The sequence below is a fragment of the Nelumbo lutea genome, chromosome 2 (genome assembly GCF_056320005.1).
Source record: "Nelumbo lutea isolate HS-2025 chromosome 2, American lotus-T2T, whole genome shotgun sequence".
NCBI classification, from domain to species: Eukaryota; Viridiplantae; Streptophyta; class Magnoliopsida; order Proteales; family Nelumbonaceae; genus Nelumbo; species Nelumbo lutea.
In genome coordinates, this window is record NC_142685.1 from 97,432,387 (window position 1) to 97,450,333 (window position 17,947).

At 39.4% G+C, this 17,947-nt stretch overlaps 1 protein-coding gene across 4 annotated transcripts in view; it reads left to right on the forward strand.

The window, feature by feature from the left end:
* The first annotated feature begins 453 nt into the window (after window positions 1-453).
* The window catches only part of DFC (DHFS-FPGS homolog C), a 130,870-nt gene continuing 113,376 nt past the window's right edge, over window positions 454-17,947 (forward strand). Inside the window, exons 1-4 of one of the 4 annotated variants that reach the window (XM_088971567.1) lie at window positions 454-726; window positions 11,943-12,104; window positions 14,176-14,399; window positions 16,775-16,840. In XM_088971567.1, the coding sequence (XP_088827693.1) occupies window positions 11,957-12,104; window positions 14,176-14,399; window positions 16,775-16,840 (438 nt within the window). In that variant the 5' untranslated portion in view covers window positions 454-726; window positions 11,943-11,956. Of the gene's footprint in view, window positions 803-11,942; window positions 12,105-14,175; window positions 14,400-16,774; window positions 16,841-17,947 lie in introns of all 4 variants that reach the window. The other 3 variants (XM_088971569.1, XM_088971568.1, XM_088971566.1) reach the window with 3 other exon arrangements.

Here is a 17,947-nt window from a genome sequence, read left to right on the forward strand (position 1 = left end):
AAATGTTGACAAAATATTAATGATCCTAAATCCTTGCCTTTTCCATTCAAGAAAGTTGGAATCATGTTTGAGTGGGGATTCTAGTAACCCCAAATTTCTTGAATAGAAGAGGCAATGATTTGAGGCTGTAAATTTTTTGTCAATATTTGGATGATTGATAAAGAAAATTAGATGACATTCAAAGGACACTTGTATCTTTTTCAAATGCCACATATAACGGCTGATTAACAAGTAGTTAATACTAAATTGTTATGTTTTAAAAATTGTCATATTTTAAAAATTGTCATGGTTAACAAGTAGTTAATACTGAATTGTCATGTTTTAAAAATTTAAATACTAAATTGTCATATTTTATAATTTGGAGACCAAAACGACATTATGCCCAAACTACAAACTACAAGTACTAATTTAAAATTTTCCCTGAATAAAAGGAATCTAAACTGAATAGAATATACCGTTTTGGATGGTAACAGACTCCTGGGATTTAGGTATCGACAGTATTCATGTCCAATTGTCCACAACTTAGAAATTTGCTATCAAGAACCCTAATCATGATCATGTGTATCATACGGTCATAAACAAACTCGGTGTTATCTGGTCTGGCGCACGTTATCCTTACCAGTTACAACGCCCAACGAACACACCAAAATTGAGAGGAGAGAGGATGCGTGTTTGAATACTTGAGTTAGAGAGTGAGCTATGGAGATCAGGGTAGACGTGAATGCTGTAAGTTGTATATTTATTTGTTTTCTCGCTTCTTCTTCTTCTTCTTCCCATTTTGATCAGGGTAGACGTGAATGCTGTAAGTTGTATATTTATTTGTTTTCTCGCTTCTTCTTCTTCTTCTTCTTCTTCTTCTTCTTCCCATTTTGTGTTCTTGATGATTGTATAGTAATCGTGTGTTCATCCAGTTTTCTGTGTTGTGCTGCCTTTGCTTGTAGTTCTTATTAAAGGCAGAAGATACAGATGGAGTCTTTACTTTTATTTCTCTCCATGTGTTTGATGATATGCATTTGGATTTGGGTGTGTCCCTTTTCCTCGAACAGTGGAGTATATGGTATGAAAGGTGTTTTTCTTAGGGTTTAGCTATGATGCCGGGAAAATATGATACCGGAAAGACTTATACCCAATCAACCGGTATTTTAAAAGTGCTAACCAATCAGGTGGGTTTCTATCAAAATTCACGGGAGGTTTTGATTGGTCAAAGCCTTTCCCGCATCATAGATTTTTCCTTTTTCGTACTTTTGGGAATATGCTTGAATTCTTTCTATACTCGTTAATTCGTTTTTGGGAAAATGGGAGTATTAGCCGTGACCTCAAACCTTGTTCCTGATTTTTCCGACTGCGGGAAGATACACATTGAATGCAGTGTAAATGTTTTACTGGGCCTCTCTCTCTCTCTCTCTCTCTCTCTCTCTCGGAAGGTCTATTATTTTTATCTGCACAGTAGCCAATAGTGAAATATAAAGTCCTGAATTGGTCTAAGTATTTGTTGAGGTTTCACTCTCCAGGTAATTCAGGGCATCCAACATGGTCCTTAAATCTCCTCCAATGAATCTTGCTTAAAGCTTGAGCTGTTTTAGAAATAGTGCTGTATCTCAGAGGCACTGCCCTGTACTTAACTTCCTCTGTTGTTGTTTTACTGCAACGGAATTACAATTCTCACTCAAACTTCATTTTATCTGTGGTATTTCTCATTTAGGTCCTTTGTCTTGAACCGTTTTCTTATCCCCCTATTTGTCTCTCACTGGTTCTACTTCATCTTTTTTTTTTTTTTCCACATAGATATTTGATTTAATAATATGATTCCATCTGAGTTAGACAATGGCTAATTGATTTCACTTTGTGGTGATACGTAAATTGATTCTGGATCAGTATCCTAGAAATAAAAGGTTTCCCACCTGAAGAGAATGATAAAACTCAGACTAGATGTTTGTATAAGTTCAAATCAGAAGAAAAAGAAGGAGAAGAGAGAGAGAGAAGAAGGAGAAGGAAAAGGAGAAGAAGAAGAAGGAGAAAAGGTTACAACCGAACTAGAGAGAAAAATTTAAAATCCCTCTAATCTGCCCTTCTTTTATTTATACTTTTCTAAGGTATACAAGAATTACCATTGTAGGCTCACTTAAGTGAGAGCCACATCAGCTGAACAATACATATTTAACTAAACATAAAAGGACTATACTACCTTTGTACAACCGGCTCTAACACTCCCTCTCAAGTTGGTGAATATATGTCATATAGTCCCAGCTTGTTACATATGTAGTCTACTCTTCCTCGATTCAACCCTTTGGTAAACAGATCTGCCCATTGATTTCCTGTGTTCACATATGCTGTAATTATCACTCCACTAAGCACCTTTTCACGTACAAAGTGGCAATGGAGTATCCCATCTCCTCTAGTAGATGTTTCAACCACACTAGTTTGCATGTTGTGTGTACCATAGCCCTATATTCATCCTCCGCATTGCTTCTTGCTACCACTGTCTGCTTATTACTCTTCCATGTCACTAGGTTCCCACCAAGAAAGGTGCAATACCCTATAGTGGACCTTCTATCAGATATGGACCTGGCCCAATCAGCATCCATGTATCCCTCTATCTCAAGACTTCATCCACTCTTATACAACAAACCACGGCCTAGAGCTCCCTTCAAATACCTCACAATCCTTAGGACTGCCTTCCTGTGTGGGATTCGAGGGTTGTGCATAAACTGAGTCACTACACTGACCACAAATGAGATATCAGGTCGAGTGATGGTTAGGTAATTAAGCTTACCCACCAACCTTTTGTACTTTCTTGGATCCTCAAACTCCTCACCTGTATCACTACCCAATTTAATATTCAGTTCCATAGGTGTTTCAACTGGTCTGACACCCAACAACCCTGTTTCTTCTAGCAGATCAAGAACATATTTCCTCTGGCACAGATTAATACAGTTGAAAAACAACCCACTTGATGTATGGAACTGTTTGATATTAGATGCAAACCAGAAAATGAACAAACAAGAGAGGAAGAGAAGAGAGAGCTGGCGGCAATGAGTGTTAGAGAGTAAGAGGTTCGAACATAACCTCTCTCTAACACTCTAAACATCTTATTAATAAGTTAATCTTTGACAAATTACAGAGAGGCCCTTTAGTGAGCAGGAAAATACAAAAAACAGAATATTACAGAGTATGGGCCTAGAATAAGGCCCACAACAGAGAGAAACATAACATAACATGAAATGACAGTCTATGGGCCATTCGACCCATCTTCTCTACACTCCCCCTCAAGCTGAGCATAGATGTTAATCATGCCCAGCTTGCCAGTGTCATGTTGAAGCCTTGCCTTGGAAATGCCCTTGGTGAGAAAATCTGCTAGTTGTCCTTCAGAAGTAATGAATGGAAGACACATTTCACCGGAGGAGACTCTTTCACGAATAAAGTGTCTATCAACCTCAATATGTTTGGTTCTATCATGTTGTACCGGGTTGTGAGCAATGTTGATGGCAGCCTGATTATCACAGTACAACATCATGGGTTTGTCATGATCTACCCCAAGTTCTTCCATTAAGGACCTTAGCCACAATAATTCCGAGACTCCATGTGCCATGGCTCTATATTCTGCTTCTGCGGAGGATCGAGCCACAACTGTTTGTTTCTTACTCCTCCAAGAGACAACATTACCAGCCACTAGACTGCAATACCCTGAAGTAGATCTTCTATCATCAATATTTCCAGCCCAATCAGCATCAGTATAGGCTTCAAATTTCAGATGACCATGTTTGGCAAATAGAATTCCTTTTCCTGGAGAGCCTTTCAGATAGCACAAAATCCGTTCTGCTGCTGCCATATGGGTATCTCTAGGAGCATGCATGAACTGGCTAATGCAACTGACAGCATACGCGATATCTGGCCTATTCCTGGAGGAAGACACATGTAGACCTCCTCATGTAAGTCACCATTCAGAAATGCATTTTTTACATCTAACTGATAGAGAGGCCAATCAAAGTGAGTTGCCAGAGATAAAAGAACCCTCACAGATGTCATCTTAGCAACAGGGGCAAAAGTCTCCAGATAGTCAATCCCATATGTCTGTGTGTAGCCCTTTGCAACAAGTCTGGCCTTGTACCTCTCAATAGTCCCATCTGCCCTGTATTGAATGGTAAAAACCCACTTGCATCCAACTGGATCCTTCCCTTCAGGCAAATCCACCACCTCCCAAGTACCATTTTCATGTAGAGCATCCATTTCAGCCTGCATGGCATCTCTCCATTATGGAATCCCAAGAGCTTCTGATACAGACCTAGGAATGGGGTTAGAAGCAACTGAAGAGAGGTAGACACAATATGAAGGGGAAAGTAGGTCATAAGAAAGGTGTTTGGAAATGCAGTGTGCAGTACACTTCCGCTTTCCTTTCCTAACAGCAATGGGGACATCAAGATCTGGGAAGGGGGATTCCAAGGGAGTTGAAGCAATACCTGTTATCTCATCTGTGATTGGGAGGGTATGAGCCTCATCTGTTGTAAGGGAAACCACTTGCTCATTCCTGTATCTCTGCCTTTGATACACTTTGGGATTATGGGTAGGACGAGGAGGTAAAGAAATAGGAGCACTAGGACAAGAGGAATGAAGTGGCTGATCCTCCTTTGATTCATTTTGTGAGGATACAGATTTGTCAAGAGACTGAACTGGGACAGGAAGGGGAAGAGCAAAAACTTGTGACAGACTCTCCCCCTATTGACAATGTCCTTCCTGAGAGGAACCATAAAAAGGAGAAAGTTCATCAAAGGTAACGTCCATAGAGACATGTCTGGTGCCAGTCTTTGGATCAAAACAACAATAACCCTTTTGTGTGGGGGAGTAACCGAGGAAGATGCATTTGTGGGCTTTTGGTTCAAACTTGTGTCTCTGCACACTTGGAATGTGAACATAACAGGTACAACCAAACACACGAAGAGGAATTAGGAAGAGATCCTTATCTGGATGAAGAAGACTGAAGGGGGATTTAAACCCTAAAACCCTGGATGGCATACGGTTTATGAGATAGGTAGCAGTAAGTATAGCATCACCCCAAAATCTTGTGGGAACATGTGAGGCAAATAAAAGGCTCTTTGCAACTTCAACAATATGTCTATTTTTTCTCTCAGCAATTCCATTTTGTTCAGGGGTTCTAACACAGGAGCTTTGGTGAATAACCCCCATGTCAGAGAGATACAAGGATAAACTCTTCTCAAAATACTCTTTTGCATTGTCAGATCTGAAAACCTTAATTCTGGTACCAAATTGAGTCAAAACAAGCTCATGAAATTGCCTCACAAGTCTCGGGTCTTCGTCTCGGGATTTCATTAAGTATATCCAAGTGAATCTAGAAAAGTCATCAATGAACAGGATAAAGTATTTGTAGCCCCCCATAGAGGATAAGTGGTAAGGCCCCCACACATCAGAGTGTACAATATGAAAAAGAAAAGAGGATCTTTTATTGCTCACAGGGTAATTTTTTCTACAATGCTTTGACAACTGACATGACTCACAATTGAGACTGGACACACTGACTCCCTTAAACAGTTTGGGAAGCAAATGACTTAAAGCAGAAAAAGGTAAATGACCCAACCGACAATGACTCAACATAATTTGACTGACTGACTCTGAAGAAGTAGAACCAAAAGCAGCATTCTTGGGATGATCAAAGCATTGGCCAGGGGTGTCGAGCAAGTATATTCCATTCGCTTCATGGCCACTCCCAATCACCTTCCGAGATTTCAGGTCCTGAAACACACAGTGAGAAGGGAAAAAGGTTACACAACAATTCAATGACTTGGTCAAGCTACTTACAGATAACAAGTTGGTATTTAACTTAGGTACATGAAGAGTGAAAGATAAAAGTAAAGAGCCTGTAGGCTTGACAGTTCCCTTGCCAGAAATGGGGGCAAGAGAACCATCAGCTAAGGTGATTTTGTCACGACCAGGAAGCAAATCATATGACACAAACAAAGTGGAAAGGTTGGTCATGTGATCAGAAGCACCTGAGTCAATGATCCAAGGGGTCTTGGGATTACCTGAGGTAGATGCATGGTTAGCAGAAGCCCTTATACCTGAGTGAGCAAATGCAGAGGTGGCTGGACTTCCAGAAGGGTTGGATGATGAAGTTACACCTTCAAGCTGGCTGATCATCCTTCCAAACTTCTCATAATCAGCTTTCATGGCTTCCAATTGTGCACTTGCAGACTCAAACTCTGTATCTGTACTTGTGGCTGTATGTGCACTTCCTGTTTTTCTACTGTCATTCTTCTTCTGGAATCGGATAGGGACAAGACTGGGATGCAATTTCCAGCACTTGTCCTTAGTGTGTTTCGGCTTCTTGCAATATTCACACACCACCTCCTTCTTTCCTGTGCCACTGGGGGCTCCTGTAACCCCTTTGGGTTTGATTCTCATATTTGCAAAATGATCATTGATATTGACCCCTTGAACCTGCACTTGCCTCCTGCTTTCTTCACTGCTGACCAAAGCATATGCTTGAGACAATGAAACATCTTCATTGGACAAGATGTTTTGCTTTGTAATGTCATATTCAGAATTCAGCCCTGTCAAGAACTCAAAGACCCTATTCCTTTCAACCAATTTCCTATATGTTTCAGCATCCTTAGGGGTATCCCATGTCACGGCCTCTATTAAATCAATCTCTTGCCATATAGATTTTAGGGCTGAGAAGTATGCTGCAAGTGACTTCTCCCCCTGTCTTAGATTCTTCACATCACTTCTCAGTTTGTAAGTTCTGGCAACATTCAACTTCTGGGAGTAAGTTTCTGCAACACTATCCCAGATTTCTTTAGCCGAGTTCATCCACAAGTAATGTTGGCTAATCTGTGGCTGCATTGAGTTCACAAGCCACCCAATCACTGTGTAATTCTCCTGCACCCATTTCTCATAAGAGGGATCCTCCTCTGGGGGAGCTTTCTTGCTCTCAGAGATAAACCCCCACTTTCCTCTACTGCAAATATGAATTTTTACGGATTGTGACCAGGCCAAATAATTGGTTCCATCCAATTTAACCGTAGTTACAGCCAACAAGGAATCAGTTGTAGTTCCCAAATTATGTCCATATTCAGCAGTGCTCTTGTTCTCAATTTCTGAGAAGTCCATTATGTAACAACTTCAATTAGGGTTTCGGCAGGCCTTTAAAAGTGATCTGATTTCAAAGAACTCAGATTGAGTTGAAACAATAGCAAACACAACAACACACAAACTCAGTTCAGAACTGACAGCCGTAAGAACCAAGTTCGGTGGCAGCACTTTCAAAGAGGAGAAACCCTGATTCAGCCTTCAAGGAACAATCAGTAGGCCTCCAAACAATATGTATTCTTGGTTCCCAACAATAATTTCCCAAAGAGAACAAAGAAAACAGTCCATAGTACCTAAGAGGACTTTTACAAACACTATGTATGCAACAGTCAACACTTCACTGTTAACAAGCAGAAATCACTTCAAGAACGCTTTGTCTAAGTCCAAGAAGCAGCTGAACTAAAGTAGAGGCTTGTACCACTCAATTTAGATCAGTTTTTTTGGCAGTTTGGAAACCCAATAACAGCCGAACCACACTTCCAGAATAACCCAGAAATCAGTCCAGCAACAGTGCGCCGAATGGAGGTGTTTTGAATGCTTTAACCGTCCTCCCAAATAACAAAAAATAACTCAGCAAAGAACTGAGAAAAGACTTACAGCAAGAGAGTCTCTGGTTTGAACTATAAACCAGGCCGAACACTTGTTCTCTAAGATAACTTCGAAAGTCCTTTTCTCTGATTTCAAATCAGGCCAAACAGCTTGCTCTCTGATTCTTCCTGGTCACCGAACCCTTCTCCAAGTGTATAGAAACTTGGGCACCCTCCAATGACCTCCAAGAACCAGGCGGATGACTGTAAACTTTCAGCCCTAGAACCTCCTCATGTAGTTGGCTGAACTAGAACCACATGAGGGACACACCAAGCAATGGCCCGCTCTGATACCAAGTTGAAAAACAGCCCACTTGATGTGTGGAACTGTTTGAGACTAGATGCAAACCAGAAAATGAACAAACAAGAGAAGAAGAGAAGAGAGAGCTGGCGGCAATGAGTGTTAGAGAGTAAGAGGTTCAAACATAACCACTCTAACACTCTAAACATCTTATTAATAAGTTAATCTTTGACAAATTACAAAGAGGCCCTTGAGTGAGCAGGAAAATACAAAAAACAGAATATTACAGAGTATGGGCCCAGAATAAGGCCCACAACAGAGAGAAACATAACATAACATGAAATGACAGTCTATGGGCCATTCGGCCCATCTTCTCTACAAATACCATTCTTGGACCTCACAACCTCTATCCCTAGGAAGTATCTTAATTTGCCAAAATCCTGTCTGGAAGTGATCATGCAAGTAAGTCTTCAACCTGTCAATTCCTGGTCTGTCACTGCCTGTGATAACAATGTCATCTACATATACCACCAAGAGAATCTTTCTAGCATTTGATTCATAGCTGAATACGGAATGGTCACCCTCCCCCTGAGCAACAAACCCTGGTGGTTGCTCCATGTACACCTCCTCAAGAAGATCATCATGTAAAAAAGCATTCTTGATGTCAAGCTGGAACAAGGGCCAATCAAACATAGCAACAAGAGAAATCAAAACACGATTTGACCCAATTTTGGCAACCGGAGAGAAGGTGTCTATGTAATTAATACCATACTGTGTGTGAATAACCTTTGGCAACTAACCGAGCTTTCAACCGTTCAACACTCTCATCAGGTAAGTATTTAACCGTGTACACCCATCCTTGTGGTTGTGTAATGCCCTCTTAAGTGTGTTAAACAAGTCTGAACTGGGTGCAGCAGGTTTGGCTGTGTTGTGGTGCTTGAGTGGTTGTAAGAGGGCCTCTACTTGTGATTAGTGAATGGTAAACTAATGCTTATGTGGGGCGTAAGTGTGTGAAGTCAGCAGTAGTGTGAATAAGAACAAGTGTGTGAAGTCAGCAGTGGTGTTTAGAGGCTGCAATAGGTGCTGAAATATCAAACTGTGAACAACATCAATCAGCTTGTAGCTGAGAAGTAAAGTTAGAGACAACTGTGAAAGAGTACAATTGCAGCAATAGGAGATGACTACAATGATAAGAAACCTAGTGTAGTAATTTCCTCCGACTACCTAGGGATACAAATGACCTCAATTAAACTAAATGGGGAGAACTATGTTCCATGGGCTAAATCAGTGGAAGTTTTTCTCAAGGCAAAGAAGAAAGTAAAGCATGTTAGAGATGAGAAGCCACCGGTTGACTCTCCAGGGTTTGATGATTGGGAACAAGAAGATGCTCAAATCATGACTTGGCTGTGGAATAGTATGGAACCCAAAATCAATGCCAACTTCATGTTCCTTGATACGGCTAAGGATATATGGGAGTATGCTAAGAGGCTATATTTTGGACAAGATAACACAACAAGAGTATATCAGCTGTATCAGGAGTACTTTGATTTATAACAAGGAACCAAAACATTAGAAGAGTACTATGCCTGCATGAAGAATATAAGGAATGAACTCAATGTCTATCATCCCCTTACTCCAGATATTCAAGTTCAGCAATAGCAAAGGGAGCAGCTAGATGTTACAAGATTTTTAGTGGGGCTAAAGTCGGAATATGAACCAGTTAGAGGTCAACTGTTATGACCTACATGGTCCTCCCTCGACGTGGGCCAACCATGCCATGCTAGTGACACCAGTTTCAGCTCTAGACAGGAGAACCTGTCAGCTGACCCGATGCCTTCTACTCCCTCAGATGTTCCAGGCAAGGAGATGGTGAGTGTTCCTCGGGATGAGTATGAGAGGTTTGTTCAATCCAAGTTGCAGCAGAACACCACTTCCTTTGCCCACTCAGGTATGGCTTGTTTGGCATCCACACCCAACCCCTGGATTATTGACTCTGGAGCCTCCGATCACATGACGGAACTCCAGGTGTGTTTTCATCTCTCACTCATTGCTCAACATCACAATCTGTTACCCTTGTCAATGGCTCCCCATCATCTATCTGTGGTGTTGGTAATGTTGACCTAGACCCTGTCTCCCTATCCTCTGTTTTATACGCACCTAAGTTTCCATTCAATCTTATGTCTGTTAGTAAGCTGACCAAGTCCCTTAAGTGCTCCATCACCTTCTACCCTTCTATGTGTATTTTTCAGGATCTCAAGACGGGGATGAAGATTAGTGGAGGGCATGAAGCCGGTGGACTGTATTATCTTGATGGTGGTGACGAACGTCAACGGCCCTTTAGTCATCCATTTCTCCTCTCCAATGGCATTGTAGATTTGGTCATCCTTCGTTGAAAGTGCTGTAGACCTTAGTCCCTTCATTGAGTCAACTGTCTGTTTTAGATTGTGAGTAATGTCAATTTGGGAAACACCGTCGTGTTCCCTTTCGTTCTAGGGTTGATAACCATGTGTTGAGTCCTTTTTCTTTATTTCATTCAAATGTTTGGGGTCCTATAAAGTGAGTCATATAATGGATACCGATATTTTTTTTCCTTTGTTGATGACTGTTCAAGAATGACGTGGCTCTACTTAATGAAAGAAGTGAATTATTTGCCATCTTCCAGAAATTTTATGCTGAAATCCGCAAACAATTTGGCGTTCACATCAAAATTCTCCGTTCAGATAATGGTTGTGAATACTTGTCTTCATCTTTTCAACAATACTTAGACCAACATGGCATTATACACCAAACTTCATGTACCTATACCCCGCAACAAAATGGGGTTGCTGAGAGAAAGAACCCCCATTTTGTAGAAACGGCACGCTCCCTCATGCACCACATGAATGTTCCCAAAACCTTTTGGAGCGATGCAATACTCACCTCTTGTTTCCTAATTAATCGGATGCCCACGTCTATCCTTGATGGTCGTTCTCCTTTTAGTGTCTTATTCCTCACCATGTCTCCGTTTCCGCTTTCTCATCGGGTATTTGGGTGTGTCTACTTCGTTCATAATCTGGGTCCGGGACTAACAAGTTAGATGCACGTTCCCTTAAGTGTATCTTCCTTGGCTACTCCCGAACTCAGAAAGGGTACAAGTGTTATCATCCCAGTTCTCGTCGTTCCTTGGTATGTGTTGATGTTACATTCTTCGAGTCTACTCCGTTCTTCGTGGGGTCCGATGATCCTGCTTCCTCCACATCACCACCTCCTCTTCTACAGGAGATAGGATATGACATCAGTACTCCAATGAAGCTCTATTGTGACAATCAGGCAGCGGTTCATATCTCTTCCAATCCAGTGTTTCATGAAAGAACCAAGCACATCGAAGTTGACCGTCATTTTGTGAGAGAGAATGTGCTGAATGGGGTGATAGAAACTGCATATGTTAGTACGGGAAACCAGTGGGCAGACTTGTTTACAAAAAGTTTGAGTCGGGGGAGAGTGGATTACATATGTAACAAGTTGGGATTATATGATATATACTCACCAGCTTGAGGGGGAGTGTTAGTGGTGTTAGTGAAGGGGTATTTCCGTCTTTGTACTTGTTGAGAATGTTGATGTGTACTGTTATGTTAGTTTGAGTGCCTCTTACTTAAAGAAGGGCACTCAAGTCTTTTCTAATAAGTCAATAATATAATAACAGGTCTGGCCGAATCTAGGGATAACTTTTCTCTAATTCGAACCAGCCTTTCTCTCTTTCCTCTCTTTTCTCTCTTCTTCTTTCCTCTCCTAGTTCTTGCTGTTTACTTTACAGTCAACGAACAAGACAGAATTCTAGGGCAGGTCAAACTTCAACAGCTTGATTGGGGTATGAAGACATGCCATATCTATTTTAGACTTCATCAAGCTGAAAGAAAAATTTATACTTCATCAAGGCAGTCCTTTAATTATTTTATGAAGGGATGATTTTAGTTCTTTTTTAGTAGTTTCTTATTGAGCAATGTACTTAACTAAATCACATGTAACCATTGCAGGGTTGACATTCCTAATGCTTGGTCATTTAAATAATATTCTGGGGCATGCGATCTCTGAAATTCCACACCTTTGTAGGAGGGGACCACAGCAATTCTTCATCAGAAAATTGCAGAAAATTCCATGTTCAGCAGCTTGCTTTCCCCATGATCAGACTGATCTAAGTAAGCTCCAACTTTGAGTTAGTGAAGTGCATAAACTGCATTTGCAATGCAAAGGCACTTAATCTTATTATTTGTTGAAACACTACGATTATTGTGATGATATAATATGCAGTGGATTTATTTTAAATATTTTAGAAGTAGTTGATTTGGTTGGAGGAAGAAAGATTCATGTTGTATTGGTAGGAGAATTTTCTGTAAGGAGACACTGTATTTTATGGTATCATATGATGTGTATTATCATGAAGAACTAGTTTGACACATGGACAAATATTGATGCATGTGGTGTAGACTATATATATTACTATTTATCATTTCTTATGCTACTGACATGTAATTTTACATGTAGAGAATGGCCTTTTCTGCCAAGATTATAAACTTATATCTCTCCTTTCATTCATGTAAATGATTTTTTGCAAGAAATTGGTGTTAATTCATAATGTTCATGTTTGAAGGTTTTGTGGTTAAACTTGATAATGTTTTTTTGTTGAGAAAACATGAATTTGTTTCTGCTATAATTAATTAATGGAATATATATCATATCATGAATGTATGATTGAACTGAATCAATGTTTGACATTTTCTGTAAGATTGTTGGTAAAACAGAAAATAAATACAAAAAAGCAAATGTCAAATTCCCATTAATGTAATACAAAGTATTGTTTAACCTTTTGTAGCTTTAGTGCTTATATGCCATGGTCAAGTTCTATACTTCAAATATAAAACATAATTTCTTTTGTTAATGGGTAAGGTGGATAATTGTGACTAAAAGGTATAGCCTTTAATGCTAATGTATACAATAGTTTTCATATCAGCCATACATGCCAGGCATTGTTATTGTTCATCTGTATAGTAGTTGTAACTTATAAGAAATCTATGTAATAAAAGAGCATTATGACTTATGAGTAATTATCAAAAATAAGACCATCATGAGTAGTTCCATCTAAACATCTAAAATGTAGGTTATTAATTCCCTTGAGTCATCTAGGATGAATGACTAAATTTACAACAGGCATTTGCTTTAATTTGTCACTTGCATGAATGAACTTGTGATGTCTTCAACAAAAGGTAGAAGAGAGAAAGGAGAAAAATGTAAAGAGGAGAAAAGAAACAACAGGTTTAGAGAAGAAAACTTAATTAGGGTTTGAGCACTCTTTATAAGGAGGTGATAGTCTTCTTAGTCATACCAGAGAGAGAGAGAGTTTTTGGTTGTGAGCAGATCTGACCTCCCCAAAGAGTCTATTTTATAATATGATCATATCCAGTCTAGCCTTCCCAAGACCTTGGATGGCCAGTACCATCATTGGGAAATGGCCCTTTATTACTAAAGTTCCCTAATTATTTGGGCTGGTGATTTGGTAACATCTCATTTTTGATTAACTGGGCACACCTCCATTTATTCCTCAAAAGGGCTTATTTTAAAATGGGATATGTGCAGACTGTCAAAATGGGATATGCCTAAATCTGGTCAATTATTTAATGCTCTTGATTTGAAGAGTCCTAAACATTTTGGTTTGTAACATGTTAGCTACAACATCTAGCTTTTTTTTGCTTTCAGATTTTCACCTTCCTTTTGTATTCTTTTAGTGCTCTTAATTTGAGATTATTTTTTTTGAAGATAAATAAAGGAGAAAATTCATTAAATGGAGAGGAGATAAAAAAAGATTATTGCTTCTGATATACATATAACTATGCATCTTGGTAACATCTTGGTACTTGCATTCATGTAGGAGGCTGCAAACTTTGTGTTAATAACATGATATTGTAATCAGTGGAACCAATAGGCTCTTTGGAATATTATTTTCTTTTAGAATTTAAATTTGCATATTGTTTCTTTACAGGCTTACATCTACATATTGTTATGTGTTAATTTTTTTTTGTTTTCTTTTTTTTTTTCCGAAATATGGTGCCTCACTTTGTTCAAGCATGCACCTCAGGCTTTTCCCTTGCGCTTAAGTTGCACTTCTCACGTTTAAAACGCTGAATATATCATTGCAAGATATTGTCTATTTCAGTGTGTAAAGAAAGCTATCAAGAATGATTTTCTGATTTTCTTGTTTGCTTCATGTTGTAGGCTTGAGATACAAGAAGTGGCTATATCAAGTAATTGAAAAAATGGAAAGCAGTGAGATTCTACTGAGAAATTTGCAAGACTTGCCACTTTCATCTTCTTATGAAACAGCTATGGAAGCACTTTCTTCTCTCATTACTTCTGAGAAACGTGGAAGTGGAAAAAATATTGGTGGAGCTAAATCAAGTAGATATAGGAAGTTGGATAGAATGTTGATGTATCTTGAGGTAACTGAAGTGGAAAAAATTTTGCATGCTAAATCAAGTAGATGATTTTCATTTAGCTCTTGTTGCAGGATGCTTTTCTAATATGAGGATTAAGAAACAAAAAAACTCTTTCTCTTATATGCACAAAGAGGGAAATCATTGTTGAGATAAAACCTGATCTAGATCATTTTTTTGTGCTATAATTTGTAGTTTTTCTGATTCCTAGCATGTATCATGTTAGGGAATAAGATAAAGTTGCTAAGAGATATATCTTTGTTTAAGAGAGGACTTGGGTATAATGGCATAGATCGGGGGGGGGGGGAGGGGGGGAGAAGATTGAAGAGAAAAAGATCTGAGTAGTATCCACATAGGGTTTACAATAGAAAGAAAAGGGGATGGTGGTTCAGGGAGCTTTAGGGGCTGGGGTTGGAAGAAGATAAACAGAAGAGTAGGAGAAGGGCTTAGAGGAAACAAGGGAGGGGGGAGGGGAGATAGTGGAGCTCAAAGATGAAGAGTTTACAGGGGAAAGTAACACTGAGAAGGGGGTTTTACTTGGCTAAATGAACTATAACCTATTTGTATTCTAATGAGAATTCAATAATAAAAGAGAAGAGCAACAAGTAGAGAACAGAGGAGAAGAGAAAAAGAAGAGAGAAGAAGAGAGAAGAGAAGGAGAATAAAGAGAGAGAAAAAGGGTGCTGTTAGACATATATAATTTCACTAATACCCCTATCTCCTACAGAAGAAAGAAAAACATATATAACTGACATAACTACCATGAACTAACAGAAATAACATAAAAAACAAATACAAATATGAAGTGGGACCACACTAACAACTACCGCACTATTTCTCTAAACTCCCCCTCAAGTTTGGAACAGATATTGGTCATTCCCAACTTGCGTAAATCTGTCTGCAACTTGATCTTTGTGACTGCCTTAGTGAAGAGATCAACAAGCTGCATATTCGAGGCGATATAAGGAAGACACTTCTCGAGAAGCAAATCTTTTTCTGATAAAGTGTCAGTACACTTCAATATGTTTAGTTCTGTTATGCTGTATTAGATTATGAGCAATGTTAATGGCAGCCTGATTGTCACAATACAACATTGGAGGCTTCTCATATTCAAAGAGTCTTTGGTTTCTTTCCTTCTAGATCTCCCAGCACACAGAAAAGGGAATACAGGTCCATAAAATCTTAGATTTAACACCACCACAGATCCTTGGCCAGCAACTAAAAATTTCAGCCGGATCTGCCATAGAACTCCTGTCGACCTTGAACAACTTGAAGAAATAGGACCAAACTGGATATGTGAATTTGCAGTGAAGTAATATGTGAGAAACATCATCCTCTTCAGAAAAACACAGCACACACCTACTCGAAAACTGAAGATCTCTGAGTTTTAGGTTATCTTGGGTTAGAATGCAACCTCTCACAACCAACCAAGCAAAAGCTTCAGCCCTTGGTGGCACTGGTTTACCCCAAACACCCCTAACTGGATCAGCCTCCACCTGATTTCTGATCAAAGCTGAGTACATTGAGTTGACTGTAAACTTCCAATCCTTACATTCTTTCCATAACCTGACATCTGCAACTGAGGGATTATCTCCAAGGTCTGAAGTTTTGCCAACAGCTCCAAGCACTCCACCTCCCAATCAAAAAGGGGTCTTCTGAGATTTGGGTTCTAGATCATTGCACCATTAACTACTTCACAACAGTTTGAGATATGCACTCCTTTCCTGCTCAAATTGTATAACCTTGGGCATATTTCACAGAATTTCCCACCCCCGTACCAGTCATTTTCCCAAAACCTTATACTTGACCCACTCCCCGCTTTCCAAGTATAGAAAGGGATCATCAAAGAAATTCATCAAAAAAAAAAAGGGGATCATCAAAGAGTTAAAACTCATGATTCCTTTCCACACACTAACTCCATACAAGTGTCTCACCTTGTTTGAATTCCACCCGAAATTCACCACCTCATACGAGTCTATTAATTATCAATGAGGGGCTCTTGAAATGTATTAGTATTTTCTGTCTGAACATAAGAAGCTTTGGAATGCCATAGAAGTCTTTTGTCAGTTTCATTTAACAAAGACCATGCACAGGTCCCGGCTAGTAAGGAATAAAATGAAAGTTGGAATCTGTGTTAACTTGTTTATGGGATAGCATCAACATCTTAAATTTAGAACAAATTTTTTTTGGTTAACTAGTTAGAGCCCAAGCACCAATTAGTCATTCATCAACTAGAGATGCCAAAACAAATAGTTGTAACTCCTCGGTGCTCTTTTTATTTAAAATTTTTTTGACCATGTTAATTAGTTGTTGTGCAATGTAAATTTTCTAATTTAATGAAACATTGATTCCTGAGAAAACACCTTCTCTTTTGTGTTCAGATATTGGGCCTTGAGGAATGTATACCTAGCCTTAAAATTATTCACGTTGCTGGAACAAAGGGAAAGGTATTAGCCCATTTTTAAGTTTTTTTTTTTTCTTCAACAGAACTTGCACTTCATTTTCTCATATGCCTTAACTGTTGTCTTTTTATCTTTCTATATCATGATTAGAACTTGCATGATTTTTAACATTTTCACATTGTTTCGACTGCTGCTACAGTAGTCCGAACAGGAAGAAGAAGAAGAAGAAGAAGAAGAAGAAGGGTCTATCGAAAATCTGATGGTTAACCCATCCAGTCGACCCCCTTAATCTATATTAGATTCTAATAATGTTTACAAAGACAGAAATGCCCTTACTTAAGTGTGGGGCAAAGTAACACTAATAACACTGCCACATAAGCAAGTTACTTAATAAATAGAAGAAGACTAAACTACCCCTATTCGGCACATTTTAACACTCCCCATCAAACTGGAGAATATATGTCATATAATCCCAGCTTGTTACATAGATAGTTCACTTTCCCTGAGCTTAGAGCTTTTGTAAACAAATCTGCCCACTGGTCATTGGAGCCCACATGTTCTGTATTTATCTCTCCAGCAAGAACCTTTTCTCTCACAAAGTGGCAATCAACCTCTATGTGCTTTGTTCTCTCATGAAAGATAGGATTGGATGAGATATTGGAGTGTAGCTTGGTTGTCACAGTACAATTTCATAGGTTTATCCATGTGAAACGCAATTTCTTGTAGGAGATTTCTCAGCCACACTAATTCACAGGTAGTGTGAGCCATGGCCCTATATTCGGCTTCAGCACTGCTTCTGGCCACAACCGTCTGCTTTTTACTCTTCCATGTCACAAGATTTCCTCCCAGAAATGAGCAATAGCTTGTAGTAGATCTTCTGTCACTCACTGAGCCTGCCCAATCTGCATCTGTATACCCAACTACTTCAAGTTTTCCTCCTGGTTTATACAATAGCCCACGGCTTGGAGCTCCTTTCAGATACCTCACAATTCTAAGGACTGCATCCCAGTGAGGTATACGAGGGTTCTGCATGAATTGGCTCACCACACTGGCTGCAAAGGAGATGTTGGGTTTCGTGATAGTCAGATAGTTCAGCTTTCCCACTAGTCGTCTATACCTTCTAGGATCTTCAAATACTTCTCCTGTATCATA